Here is a 23,237-nt window from a genome sequence, read left to right as displayed (position 1 = left end):
GACCTCATGCCTCAACCCTTCCCACGCATGCCCGCGCTGCTTCTCTCTTCTCTCCCACTCCAGGGCCATCGTGCTGGCCGCTGGCCCTGCCTGAGATGTCCTTCCCCTGGATGTCCTTCCCCTGGATGTCCTCCCGGCCAGCTCACAGATGCCATCCTCTCCATGAGATCAACTCTGGCCTCCCAATTTAAACTCATAACAGTACTTCTATTCCCCAGTCTCTGTTACCCCTACTTGACTCTGTTTTTGTCCCCAGAGCTTTTATCATATTCTGTGCCGCAGTCCGGCTGCAGCAAAATAACCCGGGGGGGGGGTGACAAGCAACTTGTATACATTGATACAGCAAGAGTGGGAGCCGTTGATTGTAGGACAACAGAGGTATGTATACATTCCACACAGCTTATCTTAATTAACATAAACTCGATACAGCAGTCAACCAATAAGGAATCTCCACACTTAATGGCTCGCTGGCGTTACTTCACAAACCACTCCCTCTGGCAAAATGCCAGGTGCTATCCTGACTTGTTTACAGACTCTAACAATTCTGAACACATAAACGTATTCATTTATTATGTTTATTATTATTATCTGTCTGTAAAGACTTGAAGGGTATGGATTTTTATCTTTTGTATTCACTTGCAGCACATAGTAGATAATCAATATCTGTTAACGGGACAGATGAATGAAGGTCAATCATGAAGCATGTAAACAGTGACCAGATGTTGGCAGTGAGATTTTGCAGCCACCCATGGACCTGGCTGGGCAAGTACTGCATTGTGCTGCACAGTAATGGATCGACTCAAGTCTTTGCCTTGTCCCTCCAGCGAATCTGAAATCCCTTCAGGTGACCCTTAATTATTTCATCACTTGGTGTCTTCCATCATATTTAGGGTAGAGCCTGGTTTGTGCTTTATAAATATATTTTGAACTTCACAAAGCTTACTTCTTTCCTAGAGAAATCCTAGAAGAAGTCTTACGGTAATGATGAACTAAAGCCCTTTTTCCCTTTTCCTGTTTCTGGGGGAATGTGCTGCTTCGGGCATCTTTTATCAAAACAATCCAACTTTCACTTAAACAGGGCGGCATATATTCTGTGTAGTCAATGAATATCACACACCTCAGAATTTCAGGGAAAAAAAATTTTGTAAGGTTTTTGTTCCTGGGACACAATTGGTTGAGTTGTTGATTCAGCAATCCAATGATTCACTCCACAAGCATCACTTGAGCGTTTTACTGTACTTAAGGCACTGTGCTAGGTGCATGGCACACAAAGACGAATAGCTCTTACGTGGAGAGGGTCACCAAGATCATTCATTGCTTCATGTGGTCAACATTTATTGGCTTTCGTGTGCCAGACAACATAGGAGGAGATGGGCATAGAGCGATGATCAAGATAAAATTCCCAGGGTTCTGATAGAAATGAGAATCAACAGTTACAAGATCCACTCTGATGGGTAACATCATAGATTGGGGTTGGCAAAACATTTATGTAAAAGAACAGGTAGGAAATATTTTGGCCTTTGCAGGCCACACATGGTCTCCATGGCTGTCTATTGCTGCTGTTCCTCCTCCTCCACCTGCTTCTCTTCTCCTCTCTCTCCTCCTCCTTCTCCTCCTCCTTTTTATTCCCTTTTCCTCCTGCTCTTTTTCTTTTTAAATGTAAACCGTTCTCAGCTCCTGGGCTGGACTTATCCCATAAGGTATGGTTTGCAAACTCCTGTAATAGATGAAGACAGGATTATCTGGACTTCCAGAGCGGGCAGCACCTGGCTAGCTGGGAGTGAGCTGAGGGGAGGGAAGGGAGCTTGGGAATCTCCAACAGGAAGACTGAGGTGGAAGAGGGTAGGAGTTGGAGCTGGCTTTCAGAGTGGAGAGAAGAGCTTTCTCACGGCCCATGAGCAGCACTTCCATACATTACCCATGTACCTGTTACTCTTAGACATCCGGATATTCTCATTCTCTCTTAACCTTCGATTGTGCTACCGACGTATCTCTACCAGCAGATCCCAGCCACACAGCTAAGTGCTCACTGCATGGCCTGAGCCTTCCTCCCCCCAACCATGCAAGGCCTCCTGGGCCCTGGTTCTCTGTTGGTGCTCCCCCCCCTCCGCTGTTCACACCCACACACACTTGAGTCCAACTTGGTGCTCGTTGCTTGTCCTACAGATTCGTGTTGCTTTAGGGAAAAGGATGCAAATAATTGTTTCCTTGAAGAAGAAGAGGCCTGAATTTTGTGTTGTTCAGTTTTAGTTATTAGTTCTGAGATAGATGTTCTATCTTTTCTGATTCAAGCTACAAAAAAATAAGAAGAAAAAAAAACCCTATATTTTACACATGACCTTTAACCTCCCTTCCTCAAATGTGTTTTGAGCAGGATCAGAGATTCCAAGGGTGTGACCTAGAAAGGTCAACTGCCTCCACTCCACCTTCAGAAGGAGCCACAGGTGAGCTTCTATACACAGTTGTTCATCCTTTCCCTCTCTCCCTCAGTGTCTGTCTGTCTGTCTGTCTGTGTCTCTCATTACAAGGGATGGAACCCAGGGGTGCTTTACCACTGAGTCTTATCCCCTGCCCTTTTTACTTATTTATTTTTTTGGAGACAGGGTCTCACTAAGTTGCTTAGGGCCTCACTAAGTTGCTGAGGCTGGTCTTGAGCTTGCAATCCTTCTTCCTCAGCCTCCTGAGTTGCTGGGATTATAGGAGTGTGCCACTGCCCCTGGCCCATTCTCTCTTATTATGATTCAAAGAGAGTTATTTCATTATCCTCTTCCAAAATAAACCTCAAATATACTCACAGGATGTTGTCTGTCAGCATACATAGCTCTCAATACACTGTAGGCTTCTCTGAGTAGAAGCTGGACTCTGGCCTTGCTCAGAGCCAATCACACAGTACAGAAGTCATGCAAAGAGTGGATAAAATTAAAAAAACGATCAGGCCACAGACAGCCTGTGGAGGGGCTGGTGCAAATCTCAGGGTACCCTTTATCTCTTTGAAAAGAAGAACTTAAAGGTTTTGAAAATGAATCTGTCCAATGTCTCCCAAATAAGAAAGATTTTGTTCTTGTCTAGTCTCCCTATTGCAACTTAATCCACAGGCACGCTTCATTTTTCCAATATGATCTTTTGCCTGGTTAAATGTATTTGTTTCTTTTCATAAATACCCTACTTTATACTGGATATTAATCTAAGCACTTACACATGATTAGCAAGCTAAGGGTTTTACTTATTAAAAACAGTTAATTTTTGCCTTTAAAAAAATTGAGACATTTGAATCCCTGAATATGCTCATTTATCACCCACCCCCAACAAGGCAACCAGGAGTTCTCCATGTAGGACATGAATAATTTTTATAAAAATGCAGTTGCTGACTGTGTCGTACATCCATGCAGCTTTATAAAACAAAGCAAATGATTACTATCAATTATAATAACCTCACTAGACAAGACTGCAATTAATCTCCAGCTCTTCAGATAACAACTATTGCACTATGCTAAGGAAGATGGCTACCATTAATTGACTTATCACCATCAGCAGTGATAGATGGGGCAGATGGCAATGTGATTATTCACTGTCAATGACATAAACACACACTTTGTTGTGGGAAGTGTCTACTTGGGTCCTCTCAGAGGATAGCCAGAAATAGAGACCCAGGTGGCTTCAAAGGAGGCACAAAATAAAAGGAAAAAGTGAAGCTATGGCGTGACATGTATTTTTTCTTTTTCCTGAGGCGAACCCTCGGTAGAACACCATCGGAGAAAACATCTATGGGAAAATCATAGATTGTGTAGAATTTCTTGAATAGAAATTCACCAGCTTGTGTGAAGACACCAGGTTCTGTTCCATACTCAGTAATTTCCACAATGGCAATTCACTGTTTTCCAGAAGCAAATTCATTTCATTGATGGCTGGCTTTCATTGATAGAACATATATTTAGCTAAACTCCATTTTTCTATAGCTTCGACCCATTGGCTCTAAGTCTCTTCCCTCATGCTGAAGAAAAAAAAAAAAAAAAGCTAAACGTTTCTTGTTCACTAGGGTCCCTTTAAGGGGCTCAATTGGCCAGTTGCTTTTCCAATGATCTGCCATATGGCATTTTTTTAGAGCCTGCAAAATTCTGGTTCCTTGCACTGAAATACACATCCCGATTTTCTACAGACGCCTCATATTGAGGGGCTTGGAAAGGAATGTGCTACACCTGATGTGGTCTACTCAGCAAGGTCTAACTCTACTTATGCTGAGGCTGATGCTCAAACCTGCCTTGGAACAATGGGTGTGTCCATGGGGAAGCTGCTCCCCAAGTCCATGCAGTTCAGAGAGCACTGCAGCTTGCTATTTCCCCAGGAAGCAATTACCTGTGTGTGTTCCCTTCCCCCTCCTTTTCCTCTTTTTTTTTGTACAGTAAGGTTTTATTCTTTAAGTCTTCTTCAGAAAACTGGTGTAATTCAGGCAGAGCTTGTCCTGGAATTGACATAGAAGTTGCTGACCAAAACCTCTTGGGGAAAGCTTTACAAAAAAACTCTACCTGGACCCCAGTTCCCTGAGATTCTGACTCAGCTGGGTTGGGGAAGGACCCAGACACAAATGTTCTGACAGGGCCTCCCAGTTTTCAGTATTTATTTGCTACTCCTTTTAAAGGCATTCTTCACTGAAGGCTTTCTTCATTGAGAGTACTTCAGGTCCTCTTGAGGGAACACTTCCTACACAGAATCTTAGGCTCTCCTGGGAACTTTTGAAAAATGCAGATTCTTAGGGTAACCTGATCTCTGGGGTCTGGGGGGGAGTTCTGGAAAAATAAATACCCTAAGAGATCAAGTTTCTGTGCTTCCCTTAAGGATTCCGGGAGCACTAATTTAGTCCAAAATTGTAACCTGTTCATGTACAAGTCACAAAACACCCTTATGACATATGGAAGAAATAAGTGATACAAAGAACTCTATAATGTAAAGATTTTAGCCTAGAACCCATCTATATTTTCACTCCTAATTTAAACAGTAGAAATACTTCCACTCTGAGACAGTGTTGTGATGGTGTCCAGGCACCAGGAAAGGACAGTCCAGTGAGGGAGAAAAAAACAAAGGAATAATGGCAAACAAGTGAGTGGGGCACTAAACCAACAGTTAAAATAAATAAGAATGTTAAAATAGTCTACATCCTCAAAAGGAAGAGTTTGTCTAACTTTGAATGTTTTCTAATTCAGACTGGAAGTCTCCAGTAATGCTCAAATTGGGAGTTTTTGCCCTGTTTTTATCATATGCCCTGCCACACCCCGGATTTTCCAATACATGGCCTTTGCAGACATCCCTAATCAATTCTAGATTTTTTCCCCCAATAGATGGAGAAGGGAAACTCATACTGCTTAACCCCATCATCCATGCAGCCATTACTAATAGATCCCAGATAAAGTGCTAGATGAAATCTGCATGCAGCTTCTTCAACACAGTGCCCTGACATGCCTCTGGCCTTTTCTTATGCTATCCCTCATTTCCTGCTTCATCTTCTGTTTTTTTGTCTTATCAACCAAAATACTTCCAATGCTCCTTACATTTGAAATCTCACTTAAATTTTAAAATAACCTCGAGAGATGTCAAAATTGTGCCTTAGAAGGCCCAAGTAATATCCCAAGATAACACGGTTAGTGTGTATCAAAGCAGGAGCTACAAACCCAGGTCCTTTGACTCCAAAGCTGATGCTCTTAAAATTGCTCTTCATTACCTCTCTTCAGAGCCCAGTTCAAAGGGCAACTCCTCTGTGAAGCTTCTTCTAACCCCTTCAAGTGAAATTTGTCACTTCTTCCTTTGAGTATGCCAAGGTCTTTGTACAGTTCTATTACAGCATGACATTATACTTTAATGATTTGAATATAGCACTCTTTGAACTCCTATGTGGTAGGAGCTCTTTTTTTTTCTCTCTCTCTCTTTCTTTTAAAAATCCCTGTATCCCTGGTAACTAGCTGAGTCCCCAGGCAGACTCTCTTAGTTGTTATGTTTTAAACACACATCAAAATCTGGCCAACGGACTCCTTCAGGTTGTGGGTCTGTTTCTCAGTGTATGACCCTACCATGTTAAAAATAATGCCAGGCAGGTTTAAACATGACCTGGATTAAGAAAAACAAACAAACAAACAACAAAAACAAAGAGCCTTAGTGGTATACATGCTTCTGCAATTTCAAATCCTTCTTGCATTGAGTACAGGGCATTTGGGCATAGGAGGACCCCCGATCCCTAGTTGATAACCACCCTTAAGTATACTGCAGTGAAATCAGTTCAAAATTAGCTACACCCTGTTTGTCAAGTGTCCCATCACAGATGAAGTCTGTTTAAACTTTAGTTCCCATTCTATAATTGAAGCCATGGTTGGGCTTACTGCTGTGGCCTGAGTTTTGTCTGGGTAGACAGTGGCACACAGTGACACTGTTAATGGTGGCGCACGATGACATTTCCATTCTGCAGATTCTCAGACAAACCATTTAGTTGCCTGACATTTATTTCACAGTATGTTATAGTTTTGAGCAAATAAAACCTATTCTAGCAGAAGGGAGAATTACAAATCTGCACCAACATACGTGGCACACAAGGGGCTGATGGGTTCAGATGAGTAGTGAGGGGTAAGGGTTTGGGGTCAAATAATGCCCTGGAGATATAATAGGGCATGAGTCTTAAGAGACCTGCACCAATGTCTCACAAGATAATGCTCGGTTTTACTGTCTCATTCCCTGGGAGATATCGGGAGCTGGTTATAGACTTCCACACCAACATGCAAAAGACAGATGGAGAAAGGAGACACAGACCTTCTCGTTTCACAGATTCAAGGGAAATCTTCCCATCTGTTATTCCACCTTGGAAGTAAATAGGCACCAAACCTCACAAACTGGCACTTGACCTTAGTAGTCTGACGACCTACCTACCTCCCCAGAGAAGGCCTGTCCATTGAGGAGATGCTCCGACCCTTGGCTGTCCTCACTCCCAAAGTGTAGCCGGATCTCCTCCAGCCGATGGCTGTACGTCATGGGACCTCCTGATATGTTGACCAAGTGCTCCTTGTCCAGGCGGAGGGACACATGTCTTCCAGTGTTGTACATAGTCCCACTGACCTGCAAGGCAAAGGCAGATAGGTCAGGCAAGGCTGTCCTTCCACTGTGCCCCAAACCCAGCATGGTGTGTAGACCGATGCCTTTTCCTTCTTCTGATCAGAAGGCATTAGGCTAAATCCACAAGTGAAGTAGGAGATGGCAGCCTTCCCAGATACACTTCTCTGCCCTACCTGGCTTCTAAGGTATTCCCGTGAAGTGTAAACCACATTGCCATTTAGGAATTTGAGGTTAGAAACTCAAAGGTGACTTCACCAGCTGCGACTAATATTCTGTACATTGCACCTTATAAAAAGATAACTTCTCCCTCTTACCATAAATGTTTGGAAGACAGAGATTCTGTAAAGTTTAAAAAATCTCAGGTGTGAGAAATTGGAGAAAGCAATTAGCAGGGAGGGATGCCAGGAACAGATGAGGGACAAGGAAGTCAGAAGAGACGACTAGGAGCAAAGGCTGGTGGGAGAAGGAAGCACTGTGGGTCTGGTCTTAGGGGTCTGGTCCTGTGTTTTAGTTAGATCCCTGTCCTGCTGCTGCCATCAGACGTTGCACAGGATAACTCTGATCCCTCCTCGGGCTACCAGCCAAACTAGAGGGTCATACAAGTTTCCCATTTCACCCAGCCCTAGATTAATTCCATATCCCTGATTCCCATCTTGCTTTAGTCCCTTCCAACTGCTATGCTTGCTGCTCTGTATTCTTTTGCCTTCTTTCTTTTCTCTCTGGACTTGGGGTTCAGCTTCATTTTCTGGATTATGACCTTAGCACTTCTGGACAACTGACTCTAGAACATGGTTCCTATCTGGGACTCTACTTCCTTTCTCTCCTGGGTTGACTTAGCTTTTGGAGCAAAGTCTAGAGCTTAGGGGAGACTTTGAATGAGTCTAGATGGGATGCTTCTGGGTTATTGGATGCTGAACTACTTGGCTTCTCTTCCTGCTTACTCCCAGTTTTCTGTGCAAGAGATTCCTTAAAGGTTTCTCCTAACTTCTGATTCCTTCGTTAGATGTGTCCTTATATTTTTGCTCTGTGGCATTCACTTTTACCTGCCCGTCCACCTTTCTGACCCTGACTTTGTTATTGATCGGTTATTTTAGTTCTTGGATTGCTCACCAAGCCCTCCACTGATTCATTTTTTTTCAACCACCTTACTGTTAGGTGGAGCCCATGTGACTGATGTTGGCCATGGGCTGTGAGACATCCCAAGTGTCACTTCCGGGCTGAAATCATGAAAAGTTTATGCACACTTCTATAGTCTCTCTTTTCCTGTGCTACATCAACCAAGGACATCATGTGGAAATGTAAATGTGGTGCAGCTACTGAGTGAATCCTGTGTCAACCAGGATCCCTGGGGGATTATGTGCAGTTTACAAAAATCCATAATTCTACCCCAGCCTCACAGTGTCTTTTTCTGTGCCTTTGAGTCTGGGCTGGTTTTATTGCTGACTTTGGCTGATAGCATGTAGCAGCAGCAATGTGCTAGCTCTGAGCAGCTTTTAGAGGCTTTCTACGCTTCCAGGCACCATCTTGGAAACTTGAGAGTACCATGCAAGTCAACCTGGGCTAGTAGGCTAGGGGATGAGACCACAAGGAGAAGAGCCAACCCCGGAAAGACCAACCTAGACCAGCCAACCCACGGCTGATCCATCAGCTAATTGGCCCTATCAAGATCAGCATGGCTTATAACAGACCAGAAGCAATGCCCACTGAGACATAGATTTGGAACTAAATAATTAGGTTGTTAAGTTTTGGGATGGTTTGTCATGCAGCAAAAGCTAACAGATACACACTAAGGCAATCATCTCTCTTCTGTGAATCTGAAACAGTCAATCAATACTCTGATGGAAACCCTGGAGAGTCTCTGTTGAGTGCTTGAACTGCAAGGTCACAGACAGTAGGAAAAGTCAGAACACAAGGAGAGATGAATGAACCAGATGTGACTAGAGAGAGAGAGAGAAAGAGTAGGCAGGGGCAGAAATTGCTTGAACTCCATCCTTTCATCACAATACTTTCAAGACCTGTGGTTTCTCAGACACTGCACATCTTATTGATAAAGTCCCTTTTTTGCTAAGTCACCCATTCCGTGCAACCAAATGGTCCTCTTTGAAGGCTCCATTCCTGTTCTCCAGCCTTAAATGGATGTATATTTAGCTGCAATGAGGCAATAAAAATTTCCCTTCTTTCTGTGTCCCAATTCATTGCTTTTTGGCAGCCCAATGGTTCCAAGATGTTTGCAATTGACATTACTTCACATTTAAGTAAAATTTATTTTTTCCTGTGGCATTGCATATGATTTTCAGAAGATATAAAACAGCTCAAGAAAAAAAGAATCAGCCACAATTTCACAATTAGCCAAAACCACTACTAATATTTTGTTATATATACTTTTCACTCTCATAACAATATATAGGCACATTTTATGAGATCATTTTTATATATATGCATATAGATAATACATCATTTTTCACATAGATATATATGCCCCTGCTGTTAATCTTTTTGTGATATCGCTTTCAAATGCTTGCATAATATTTCATTGTAAAAGTATCTAGTTCATTATTGAATTTTACTCTCCTTTTACTTTTTCACTATTGTAAAAAATACTATGGTAAATATCCCTAAGGATAAAACATTTTACTAATCCAAGTGTGTTTTGTGAGGCAAATTGTGGGCCAAATGGTGTGCCCGTTATTACAGTATCTACTACGTATTGCCAAATCCATTCATTATGGGGAGTAGATCCCATAGAGCTAGACGTATGTAATTCTCTTACCATGACATTGAGTTCAGGAACATGGGATTCAATCCAGTGACACCCAGGCACATGCTATGGTATGCTAGGCTGCATCAGGAGTTGTCCTTTGTACCACTGGGCAAGTATCACAGGCTTCCTACATTTCTAGAAATCCACTCATCTGTGTCTGTCTAATGTTCCTAAGAAAATTGTTGCCCACTGAAGCAAGGCAAGGCCATATCGTATGCTTGTCTGCATTTTCCTAGTACTTAGAAAACACATGACACCCAGCAGGTGGAGAAATCAAGGACTCTGGAGTCAAAAGATTCCCAGTCTGCCTCTTGTTAGCTGTGTAACCTTGGGTAGTTGACTTCATCTCTTGAAGCTTCAGTTTCCTTAACCATAAAATAGAGACAACAAAAATTTCCCCATGAAAATGAAGGACAGAAAAAGCTATAAGGCATTTTAAAAAACAAATAGCAAAAGGACACAGTCCCTCCTTAGGAGTAATTACTTTAAACATAAATGGGTTCCATTTACATGTGGTAGTCAGAGTATTCAAAATCATAGACACATAAAATGGAATAGTGATTCCCAGGGGCCGGGGCTGTGGAGGGAGGAGTGGAAAGTTAGTTGAATAGTTATAAAATTTCAGTTTTGCAAGACAAAACAAGTTCTGGAGATGGCTGATGGTGAAGGTGGTACAGCACTATGAATGTGCTTAATGCACAGAAATTAAAAGTGGTTAAGACGGTAAAGTTTTAGACTATATGTATTTTACCATCATAAAAAAGTTTTAAAAAATTCCCCCATGAGTTTGTTACAAATATTAAGTAAATAGCATATGCAATGGTCAAACATTTTCACTCTCTTCCTTTCCTCTCTTTTAGCCGCCTGCATGGTACCCAGCTGATGTGGAAGGATCTCTCTTGATCTTCCTTCCTGACTTCTTCCCTACTTCTCAGATCCTGATGCATTGCTTGTTAAATGTCAGAAGGGAGAACTTTGACTTTTGCATTGGGGGAAGCACCCAAGATCATTTCGAAGGCTTGAAATAACAAGAGGAGAGTCAAGAATAACCCATTGTGCCTTCTCTTCTTCTGCCTCTCTTTTAGACTCCTTCTGCACATGAGGTGCCATCTTCAGCCATTCACTCAGTCTGTCCGTTACTCAGAAGATTGTCCAAGCACCTGGGGATAGAATGGTCAGCCTGGTCCCTGCTCCCATGGAACTCGCCGCACTCCATTATGCAGAGATCTGAGTGGGGACAGGAAGCCATAGGAGTCCATAATGTCTAACATTTTGTCTATGTGTTCTTACAATTAGATGCAATGCCTCCGTACCCCCACCCTTTCCCAAGACTCCAAAAATAACATTAATTTGTATTAATCAAAAAAAAAAAAAAAGACGCGTAGCCAGGGTATGGTTTGTTGCACTTTAATTTAAAAATAAAGGCTTGACAACATTATGTATGATATCTAAATCGAATGGTACATCTGCACTATAGTAATTAACATTGCAGCAGTGTCATTTTATCTGTGATGCTAATTACTGTGTTTCCAATGAACTACTTTGGTGCACAGCATGTTGGAGAAGTTTGTATTATGCAGCCCAGAAACCAGGACTGAAAGAAGCTAAAGTTGCAGGGGACATTCTGGTTGCCTCTGGCTGCCCCCACAGATCTCCTTTTGGTTTTTCTCTCAGTTCAGTGCAACATGAGGTGAGAGGTGGTGTGATGCCTATTTTACAAATGAGGGAACAGAGTGAGGTTGGTGAAGGCTTTGTGACTTGTCCAGTATCACACAGTGGGTCGGTGGCAAACCCAAGACCAGTACTCTTGACCTGAGTGAATACAAGTATCTTAGCCCATTTCAGGTGAAAAGAATGTTGGGGATTTTCATTTCTTCTGCTGCCTCTAGATGCAGGTCTTAGGCAGTTCCTGTTGCATCAGGGTAATCAAGAACAGAGGACTCAATTGGATACTTGGCTGCTGAAGTTCATACTGGGAAGAAGCCTTGAGGAACCCGTAGGTCAAAGAAGACTTGGTTTTCTTACCGCAGACATTTTTTACTGGTTTAAGACTGAGTGGAGCTACAGGTATTGAGGGAGTGAGGGAAGTGGGTCAGAGGTGCTACAAATATGCCTGTCAAGATCACATGTCAAATAGTAATATTGATAACCTGAGACCTTGTCAAAGCAATTTGTTCTTTTGCAAAGAAAAAAAAAATTACCCCAGTCTATTCATTCTGTAAAACTGATGTTCGTGGATAGCAAACACAGTTCTTATACAGCAGCTCACGATTTTCCAGGGCCTCTTGTTATTGGGTCTATTTCCTCTTCTGTTCCCGTGACCCTACTAGATGAGTGGGAAGTAAATTTAGTTGGTACAGTTTTAAGGTGAGAAGAATTTTTATTCTTTGAAACATGATCCTGTTCCTAACAGATGGCATCTTGGTTTGAACCTGTATGTGGTAGCAGAGGTGATGCTGAATTCCAAACCTAAACTTCCTCTGTCAATTCTCACGATTTTCCCCTTTACCAACCCAGCACCAAACATGGTGGGATACTTAGGCTCATGCCATTCACTTCCCCTGGGGTGAGAAGACATTAAGCTAAACCCACATGTGCCGCAGGAGCTTCCCGTAGGGCTGCGGGGCCCTCCCTGGGTGCTAGCCATCAGTGGTGAACCAGGCCTTGTCCCCAGGTTATCTCTAGCTCTAAAGCCTGTGATTTTCACCATCATTAAATTATTAATAATTATTAGCTGATGGCCTAACAATGCAATACAGAAAGTTTTCTTCAAAAGGAACCCTGCAATGGTTTGGAGTTCAGGCTGTCTGGGATTATTAATTAGAGCCCTCCAGAGAAACAAAATCAACCGAATATGCATATATGTAAATACACATATGTAAAGAGATTTATTTGAAGGAGTTGGCTGATATGATTATGGAGGCCAGGGGTTACTCAGTTCTGAAGTCAACTGGCCGCAGAATTCCTCCTTGTTCCGAGTTGGGGGTCAGTCTTTGATTCTCTTTGGGCCTTCAAATGATTGGATGAGGCCCACCTATGTCATGCTGGGAAATTTGCTTTATTCTCCCGCTTCACATATTTATCTCATCCCAAACACTCTCATTAAGACATCCAGAATAATTTTTTACCAAATACTTGGGTATCATGGCCCAGCCACGTTCATACATAAAATTGACCATCACACTTATCTTCAAATCCTGTTTGCTTTCTTCATTTCAATGGTTCAAACAGCTCTTAAATCAAACAGGTACACCACATATAACAGGGTGATATATGGAATATAAATATATATGTGTGTATATATTTCATATATATTATACACATATACATTACATCCCTAATATATAATGTATAATACACATGCATTTGTATAATCTTTATTTTTTTATTTCCTACATCATCAAATTTAAAAAGCCAGTGATACTAAAACTGTTCTCAAAATGTTAGTCATATAAAAGGAGAGCTAGTTTGAAATAGTGTGCATCTCAGGTATAGAACAATTGTAAAGAAACAATTTAACTTTTCTTGTCAAATACAGGAAAGAAAAAAAAAAAGGCTATGTGCATGACAAGGTAGATTTGTCCCTGAGTATAGATGGATCTCAGATACTATTATGGTATAAATCCCTTATTATTCGGGGTCTTAGATGTTGTCTAAGTTCATATTTTCATATGGGGAAAAAAAAGGAGGAGGTGAGTTTAAAAAAAATGATCCAACCCATAAAATAAACATGTCAAAGATCTGTTGGGCTGACAGTCATAGTGCTGGTAGGTTGATGTTTATTGCAGAAAGCTAAGCTTGAGTAAAGTTCATGCTTAGGGATTCCAAAAGATTCAGTAAGTACTTAGTTACGTGCTAGAAAGCTTATGTGAGATTTCCATTATATTCCTGGGGTAGTCACTTCTCCATAGGTGTGACCAAAATACCTGACAATAAAGGGGAGTAAAATTTTATTTTGGTTCATGGTTTCAAAGAGCCTCCTTGTATGGTTGGTGGACTCCATTTTCTCTGGGTCGAAGGTGAGGCAGAACATCATGGCAGAAGGATGTGGCCAAGGAGCACCATTCTGCTCATGGTGATCAAGAAGCAGACAGAGAAAGGGGAAGGGGCAATAGGATGATGAATCTTTCTAGTGTATGTCTTCAGTGACCCATCCCCTCTGGCCACACCTCACCTGCCTACAGTTACCACCCATTAGTCCATTCAAATTAGGATGGACTGATTAGGTTACAGCTCTCGCAATCAAATCATTTCCCCTCCAAACAATCCTGCATTAACACAAGATCTTTTAGGAGACGCCTCATAATCAAACCATAACAATTCATGACCTAAATCTCCTCTGATATACTAAAAAAAAAATTCCCCAAAGCTTAAAGAAAATGTAACACTATAATCAGAGTAGCTGAGAGGAAAGGATCTCAACTGTGAAAGACAGAAAGGGTTTGTGCAAGGGGTTGCCTGCTTTCTCAACGCTTTCCACTCTGGGTGATTTAATATCCCTTGGTGCTAGGGCACTTTTTAGATTAGGAAATTAGGTACAGAGCAGGTAAGGGCTCTATTCAAAAAGCACAGGAGAGAAAGTGAGAGGACTAGGACCCCAAGCCTTTGTGACCCAAAGCTCCTGGTCTTCTGGGATCTCAGAGACCATTTTTGAGGACACCCTATAGAGTCTGCACTTCATTTCTCAGTGACCTTGTGGATTTCAGAAATGGAACAAGAGCCTTTTAATTAATTAATTAATTTTTTAATGTGGATTTGGCACCTGGGCTCTGTTCGCTATGACATGAGAGCGCTGGCATTCTTGTCTTTAGGAGATGATCTTATTTGGCAGATACTACAGTGCGTGACTGTGAGGCACGTAGCATCCACAGCAGCAGGCGCTGAGGTGTCTTCTAAGCTGGGTGCTCCATACCTTCACAAGTCACCTCATCTGATTCTCGCACTACCTGTGTGGAGCAGGCAGGGTTATCTGCATTCTCAGACAAAGGGATGAAGGCTCAAATGGGTTAATGATTTTACTTAAAGCATCGCCATTAGAAATTGGCAGAGCCAGAATTCCAGGTCCAGGCTTGTTAGATTCCAAATTCTACAGTTTTTTTTTTTTTTTTTTTTTTTAAAGAGAATAAGTCGAAAGTTAGCAGAAAGAGTGTTAGGGAACCATGTGGCTTAGATACAGCTTTTGAGGTTAGGGATCAACTCAATGAAAATATGGTGTCCATGTGGATGTGCCACCTTGGGTTTAATTTAGCCAGGCCTGGACTGGACACCCTTGGCAGTTTCCAGACCCAGAGCAGCAGGGGCAGTTCTAGTTCCTGCCTTCCGGGAGTTGAGAGGTGGGTCATATCTGCCGAGTGTTGGCTTAGCAACGGAATGACTGAGCCCATAATGAGGGACACCACTCAGTGCCAAGAAAGGTTAGTGAAGAAGGTCTGACAGCCGTGCCATAAATTAGGTGTCCTTTCTTTGCAACTGAGGTTTCCTATTACACATCTCTGACCGCTCTGCTGAGGTGTGTAATAGTTCTTCTTCGCAATGTAATTAGTGAGCCTAAGAGATTTAGGAACACTGCCTAGTCTGGTTTCCTGCAGAGTAGCTCAAGATGCCAAGAGGCTGATGGGTAAAGGCTGAGTGCATAAAGCTGGTGAGCTGCATGTTCACATGGGCAGGCGGGAGGGATCATCTTTGCAAGATGAAACTATGTGGCAGAACAATGTGAGTCAAATGGTTGGCGTCACTGCAGCACAGCATATGTACAGATGGGCAGAATTAGGGTGGTGTGGATGGTAAAGATAAAAGGACTTCAGAAATAATCAAGCCTGACTGCTTATTCTATAAACTGAGACATAGCCTGAGTTGTCCAGCACTGTACCGGAGGTGATAGAGCCAAGACTAGAAATCAACCCACTGACTTTTTTGAGTGAGAGAATGGAGGTAAAGGATGTGAAATTTCAAGAGTGAGCATAATTGTGCTGTATCATTAAAAGAGAATAAAATCATAGCATTTGCAGGTAAATGGATGGCATTGGAGAAGATAATTTTAAGTGAAGTTATCCAATCCCAAAAAATCAAATGCAGAATGTTTTCTCTGATATAAGGAGGCTGTCTCATAGTGGGATAGGGAGGGGGAGCATGGGAAAATTGGATGAACTCTAGATAGGGCAGAGGGGTGGGAGGGAAAGGGAGGGGGCAGGAGATTAGCAAGGGCAGTGGAATGTGATGGACATCATTATCCAAAGTACATGTATGAAGACTCGAATTGGGTGTCAACATACTTGATATATAAACAGATATGAAAAATTATGGTATATATGTGTAATAAGAATTGTAATGCAAAAAAGTACATGTATAAAGGCATAAATTGGTGTGAACATACTCTACATATAAAGATATGGAAAAAGTGTACTCTTATAGAGTGTAATAAGAATTGTAATGCATTCCACTGTCATGTATTTTAAAAATAAAATCGATAAAACTAAAAAATGTGCTGTATATGTGTAATATGAATTGCAATGCATCTTGTTGTCATATATAATAAATTAAAATTAAAAAAATAAAAAAGAGTGAACATTTGTGTAATTCAGCTTTGAAAGAAAGCAGAAAGAAAATATTTGGAGCTTGTGGGTCGGAGTTGTCAGGAAGGAAGTAGCTGAGAATGGGGATAAGAAAGAAAATGGAACCAGACTGGAATGATCTGTTTTGGGTTACCATGGATGGAGTTGGGTAGGAGAGTTGATGTACTTCCAAGATCTCACTTACCACTCCTAACCCTGGGAGGATAGAGTTTCCTTCCTTAGCAAGGCTAAATTTAATCTTTCTCTTCCCCATCTGAGTCAGTCTGCTTTGGCTCTGAAGAGACTAGGATTTCAGAGCCCACATTAAATAAAAAGATGAAATAATCGTATTTGCAGTGTATTATTATATTAATATAAAAATCAAACATGTTTATAGTAATATCCACTCCTCAAATAATAGGTAATTTCTTTGCAAACTCTACAGGGATGCAAGGCAGTAACATTGCAACCAAGTCTCTCTTGCACTTTGTTGCTGCTGGTGCTAAGGACAGGAGAAAGGAAGAACAGCATGTGGGGGGCTGGGGTTGTGGCTCAGTGGTAGAGCGCTCAGCTCTTCTTAGTCTCTCCAAGGAGGGGGACCATAGAGAGTGGTGTTCTGGTATAGGGGTTTCCGGATGTGAGTCCCATGCACTACCTTCCTTTGGAGTCACTGCTACCAATCAATGTTTCTACTAATTTAATATAATTATTTTAATAATATAAGTAAAATTTAAATTTCATGATAATTAAATGTGTTTTCTGTGTCTGTTTAGACACTGTATGAATATTTGAAATTTCTACATCAACCCTACAAAGTAGACATGATTTTCCCATTTTCCAAATGAGATCACCATCACATCTCATCCAAGGTCAAATAGCTACTCAGTCAAAAGAGCCAAAGTTTGAATGAGGACTGATTTCAAAGTAGATGGCTTTCTGCTTTACCATGGTTGGTGTGACCACAATTCAGTTTTGGCTTCTGATTTAATTCTTCAATTCCTTTACCTGAATTAAAATTCTGTATTACACCTTATACCACTAGAACATTGAAAGTTTGCAGAGTTCTTACCAAGCCTCTTACTGTTGGTTGTCTGGATCCAGTGCTCTGACTCCCTAGTGAGGGGCTGGAGTCCTGTTCCAATTGGCTAGAGCAACCAGAACCAAGATGGTACCCGCTGATTGACATTAGTATTGCTAACACCTGTTCCTCTGCCCCTTTCATGGGTTGTGAACCCACATTAGCTATTTACACTAGCCCAGGTCAAGATTGGCTTGAGTGGAGACTTTTGATGTTTGTGTGCACATATTCTAAAAATATAATCTAGTTAGAATATATATACACACCACACACACACATACATTATAATCTATATTCATACAATGTATAGAATATAAATATATGTTTGATATATTAACTTTTTTTGAAAAGATAATATAGACATGATTGGACTTATCTTTCTTGATGTCTCATGCAATCTCAGCACATGAACAATGCTTAATTTTTATTTGTGGGAAAAAAATGGAAAAGATTTTGCTTCAAGTCTCATCTTGGTGCCTGGCCCACACACTGCCCTTGTCTGAGTCAGTAGGACTGAGGCAGGACTTGGGAATCTGCTGGTTTCCTCTTCCAGCTTCTCTTGATGTTCCTTTGAACCAAGTTGGGTAGACATTCAATGCTAGGAGCCAGGATGCAGACTATACAGCCGTTTTCTGTATCCTTTCCCCACACTCTCTCCATGCCTTAAGGAATTGCTTTGATAATTATAAAGATACAGCGTTAAAGCTCCTTCTAAATACACATAAGGGGCTACATACATAGAATCATTTTCAGTTTTCCCTAAACTGTGAAAATTCAAGGTTAGGCCACTTTAATTAACATACTAAAACTTGCCTTAGAAAGGTTATTTCTAGCGTAATGTCATTTAATTCAATCCTGGATTCACAGGGCTTTAGGCAAATAACTCTCTAGTTATTTCATCTCCAAAGAGGAGAATGCCTTTTAAGGGGAGCCTGTGGAACGGAGTGGCTCACAGGCATAGGCAAAGTCTGTAAATCGCCTTCTTATCATCCCCCCAGGTGACATTGCTGGTCCCACTGGTCAGATGTTAGAATCCTTGATGCCGGTTTTCTCAAAGAAATTAGAAATAGCAGATGTTTGGGGGGCATAATTAGGTAGTACGTCCCTTGGCTTGTTCATCACTCCACTGCATGCAAGTTAATTCTTTCACATTTATCTCCCACGGAGTCCTTATCCCTACGGGCGCGTGTTCACCAGGAGCTGCCACACTGCAGGCCGCAATCAAGTGCTCACGGTGGTCAGCAGGCAATGTAAGTAAGTGAGATGGACCAGGTGTGGGACAACACGGACTGCTGGAGACGGGGGTGGTTGGGGAGCATCGTCTCTCCTCTCTTGGGTGCTTCTGGAATCCAGGACATTGGGAGGTGGCCTCCAGAAGGGGACGGAAAGGAATCTGGGAACAGGATGGGCAGAGGTGCAAGACTCACTTCACCGTGTGCCCTTTTTGTATCATTTGCATTTAAAAAGTAAATGATTTTGAAAAATGAAATAAGATCCTTGGGAGACTGTCACATCTGATGGTACAACCTGGGTTGTGGTACAATGGTCCTTAGAGCAGCTGCCGACAGGGACAAAGGCAAGCTGCAGCTCAGTTTGAAGTTTTCTAGTAGCCACATTAAGACAACAGGACTTAAAGTCCGCATTCTACAGTGACGCAGCCACATGAATGTTTATAGCAGTTCAATTCACAATAGCTAAACTATGAAAACAACTTAGATGCCCTTCAACAGATAACTCTATAAAGAAAATGTGGTACAGGTACACAACAGAACATTCCTCAGCCTTACAGAAAAATGAGATTATGTCATTTCCAGGTAAATGAGTGGAACTTGAGAATATCATGCTAAGTGAAATAAGCCAATCCCCCAAAACCAAAATGCCAAATGTTTTCTCTGAAAAGTGGAGGCTGATCTATAGTTGGGGTGAGGGTAAGAAAGAATGAAGGAACTGTAGATTGTGCAGAGGGGAATGAAGACAGGGGTGAGCTGTGAGGATGGGAAGGACATTAGAATGAGACAGACATTATTACCCTGTTTACATGTATGATTAGACTACTGGTGTGACTCGGCACCATACTCAGCCAGAGGAGGGAGAAGTTGTGCTCCATGTGTGTACAATGTGTTAAAATGCATTCTACTGTCATGTATATCTAATTAGAATAAATTAAAAAATTTTAAAAAAAAGAAAACAAGAAAAACAACAACAGTGACATTAAGAACATATTTCATTTAAATTGATATATCCAAAATGCCATTTCAATATGTAACTGATAGGAAAATTATTAATGATATCGATGACCTTGTTTTTTTTATCATAAGTCTTGGAAATTCAATATACATTTGACACTCAAAGCACATTCCAATTTGGACTCATCCAGTGTCAAGTATAACCAGCCCTCCATATATCAGGAGGTTCCCCATCTGGGGATTGAACCAACTGTGATCAATAGTATTTGCAAACGAAAATGTATCTGTGATGAAAGTACAGACTGTTTTCTTGTCATTATTCCATAAACAATATAGTATATTCTCTATTTATATAATATTTGTATCATATTAGGTATTATAGTAATGTGGAGGCGATTTAAAGTATATGGGAAGTTATACAAGTTATATAAGTTATAAGTTATGGGTTATATGCAAAGTCTACACCTTTTGGTATTAGCAACTTGAGGATCCATGTGTTTTGGGAATGGTCCTGGAACCACTGCTCAGTGGAGACTAATGGACATTACTCAAGAGCCACATGAGGTTAGCACCTACTACTGGGCCGGAGAGCCTGGTCTATATTCCTTTCCAATCTATTCTCCCTCATGCAAGCAGATCTATATTATGGAGTAAGCCAACTGAGCAGCAGCTGAGGGGATACCAGACTCTTAAGAACATTGCACATTCAAAGAATAAATTAGGAATATGGTACTGATAACTTATATCTGTTTCCCATCCAAGTAGGCTGCTAGCATTCTATCTGCTGAGTTTTTTCCCCCCCTTTTCTTTGTGTGTGATTCACATTGCAAATTCTACAGGGCAGGCGCACATGGGGAAATCAAACGATAGTCGCTTGGGTTGGTAGTTAGAATCTACTGATATCGAAACCCAGTAATGCATGGCCTAGCACTGTTTATGAGGAATACATAATGTGTCCTGTTACCTGAATTATGAACCTCTTAATATTCCTCCTAAGAAATTGTATGAATCTGAAAATCATTAAATTAACTGAAAAGATCAATGATACAAAAGTGGGAAACCATTTTTTTTTCACATATATATATTCATTGGGGGATTGTGGAGAAATTCCCACGTGTTTCTATCCCACTGCTTCCTCCTCTTCCTTGCAAGATCCCTATTCCCATCTTGAAGGTCAGGCATTTATTCTGTGTTCACCAAAGCTATTATGTCAGTGAGTGACTGTGCATTTGATATTTCACATTGCCGTCTGATTTTCTTGTACTTTGCATTTCTCAGTGGCTCTGCAAGTGTGATGAAGCAAGACTCAGGGTCCTAAGATGATAAATAAGTATCACCCACAACCCAAACCCAAACAGGACTCCACCCCTGTTGCAACTGCTATTGGATTCACCACTGATGCCATTTACTGATCCCATAAGTCAGGCGTGACCATGGAAAGAGACACCGATTTCTAGGAACAGCATGCATCCTTTCTAGAAGCAAGCAGCCAAGGAAATGACATTTTCTGACTAGAGGTCACATCTAGGTATGCTGCTACTAATAATCTGTCAGCAACACTACCATCTCCAGGGCTTTGTATGTCTGCTACGGTGGGGTGCGTGAATTAGCAATTCGATCCTTGCCCTTACTCCAGGTTGCCGATGACTTTATTACCATGTGAGGAAGAAACTGAGGCTCAGGGAGGATAAACAGATCACAGAGCTATAAATGTGAAAGGTAATAAATGTGAAAGGGGCCTGTGGACTAGGCACTGAGCTGCTGTCTTGGCTCTAAGGAGAGATGGCTTCTGTCCAAGGGAACCAGGGTCATTTCTCAGAGACGTGGGCATTTGAAATGGGCCTTGTAGGATGGGTAGGAGGTGGGCATCCAGAGGTATCTAGAACAAAGGAGACCTGGTATGGGAAAATATAAGGTCTGCAAGGGGAACGGTAGTGGTGACTACTCAGTGTTCCTTCAGTGTTAGGACTTGAGCAATCCTGGGGGTGACTGCTCAGGGCATCTGTGACAGTAGGCACTAGACCCCCACAGTATAAGACACTCTGCTAGTGTTTCACACAATTTATCTTGTTTACTTTCCATTCAAACTTGGGAGGTAGGAAGTAATACCATCATCGTATTACTAACTAGGAAAAGTGGGCTCTCGAAAGTTAAATAGCTTGCCTAGGTTGCAGGGCTAGCAAGAAAAGGAGGGAGAATTTGAATGCATACCTCCCTCCCTCCCTTCCTCTTTCTCCTCCTCCTCTCCTCCTCCTCCTCCTCCTCCTCCTCTTCCTCCTCCTCCTTCTTCTTCTTCTTCTTCTTTTGGGATTGGGGATTGAACCCAGGGGCACTTTACCACTGAGCTGCATCCTCAGCCCGCCCCCACTTCAACTTTTTAAATTTTGAGACAGGATCTCACTAAGTTAAACAACTGAAGGCCTTGCTAAGTTTCTCAGGCTGACCTTGAACTTGTGATCCTCCTGCCTCAACCTCCTGAGTCACTGGGAGATGCGCACCACCATATCCCACTGAATGCTTATCTGTCCAACACTTTCTACCACTACGTCAAATAAGTCATGTTATAAAAGGACACTTTCTCTAAGGAATAATTTTTTTTTTCTTGGAACGATCTGCCCTGCTATACGAATTCTCCAGATTTGCCATATTTTTATATCAGAGAAAGCTCCCCCACACTGTGCCTCCTCTGTAATGCGCGAGACACCCTACCTATGCTAACTTCATTCTTCCTCTTCCTCAGCTTCTGGCTATTAGAAATAAACTGTAAAAATCATCACCATCAACAGCAACAAAAAGCCCAATGGCATGATTAAGCAGCTTACAACACTAGCTGGAATTTCACCGTAGGGTGAGAAGATGCATATTGCAGTAACCAACATTCCAGGTATATGTGGCTCTGTTTTGTGCAACTGATAATCCACATCATGGCTTCAAAGCAATGGTTACAACAGCCAATTTGCTTCCCTCATGGAGTAAGATGCCTATCGAGGGAAGGTGGTAGAGGATGTGCTATCTGGTGGGATCACTGTTGTTATCTGGAGATCCTAAAACCAGCTCTCTGGGTATCCAGAATGGGAAAGCAAATGGTACCCTTCAGTCTTACCCATGACAAAAGTATTGAGTGACTCTGAAATTATTTGTACAATCGACCCTGTTTTTATTAGAAGAGTGCATTCACTGGATGAATTAGAGCCAATTAAAAGCCATACTCTGCTCCTGCCTCCTATAAGAAGAAGATAATCATAAATCTAGAAGTCCAAAACCAAATCACCCAATTCCTTTTCACATCTCTCCTGCCTCATTTCTGTCATTCTAGTCCGTTAAAAACCTCTCAGATTTCCACTCAGTGAGGTGATTTCATGGTGCCTTTCCATTATACAATTCTCCCAACCTCTTTTTATCACTCATGAACTTAAAATACTCAAGACAAAAACTGATGTTGCTAGTTCTCTCCAGTTGTTTCCATACCCACACTCAGACACACACAAATACACACTCTGTAGAGTAGTCCTGTCTTTTCTTTCTTCTTCACCTCTGACATAAGTATTCAGCAATGTTTAAACATTCTGCCT

General features: G+C 41.7%; 1 protein-coding gene across 1 annotated transcript in view; it reads right to left on the bottom strand.

Moving 5' to 3' along the window:
• The window catches only part of Ca10 (carbonic anhydrase 10), a 466,337-nt gene that overhangs the window by 92,998 nt on the left and 350,102 nt on the right, over nt 1-23,237 (bottom strand). The window contains exon 4 of the mRNA XM_077801340.1: nt 6,907-7,092. Coding sequence (XP_077657466.1) covers nt 6,907-7,092 — 186 coding nt within the window. The remainder of the gene's footprint in view (nt 1-6,906; nt 7,093-23,237) is intronic.

This window comes from Urocitellus parryii, chromosome 7, assembly GCF_045843805.1.
Source record: "Urocitellus parryii isolate mUroPar1 chromosome 7, mUroPar1.hap1, whole genome shotgun sequence".
Taxonomy (NCBI): Eukaryota; Metazoa; Chordata; class Mammalia; order Rodentia; family Sciuridae; genus Urocitellus; species Urocitellus parryii.
This window is presented reverse-complemented; position numbering and strand designations above follow the sequence as displayed.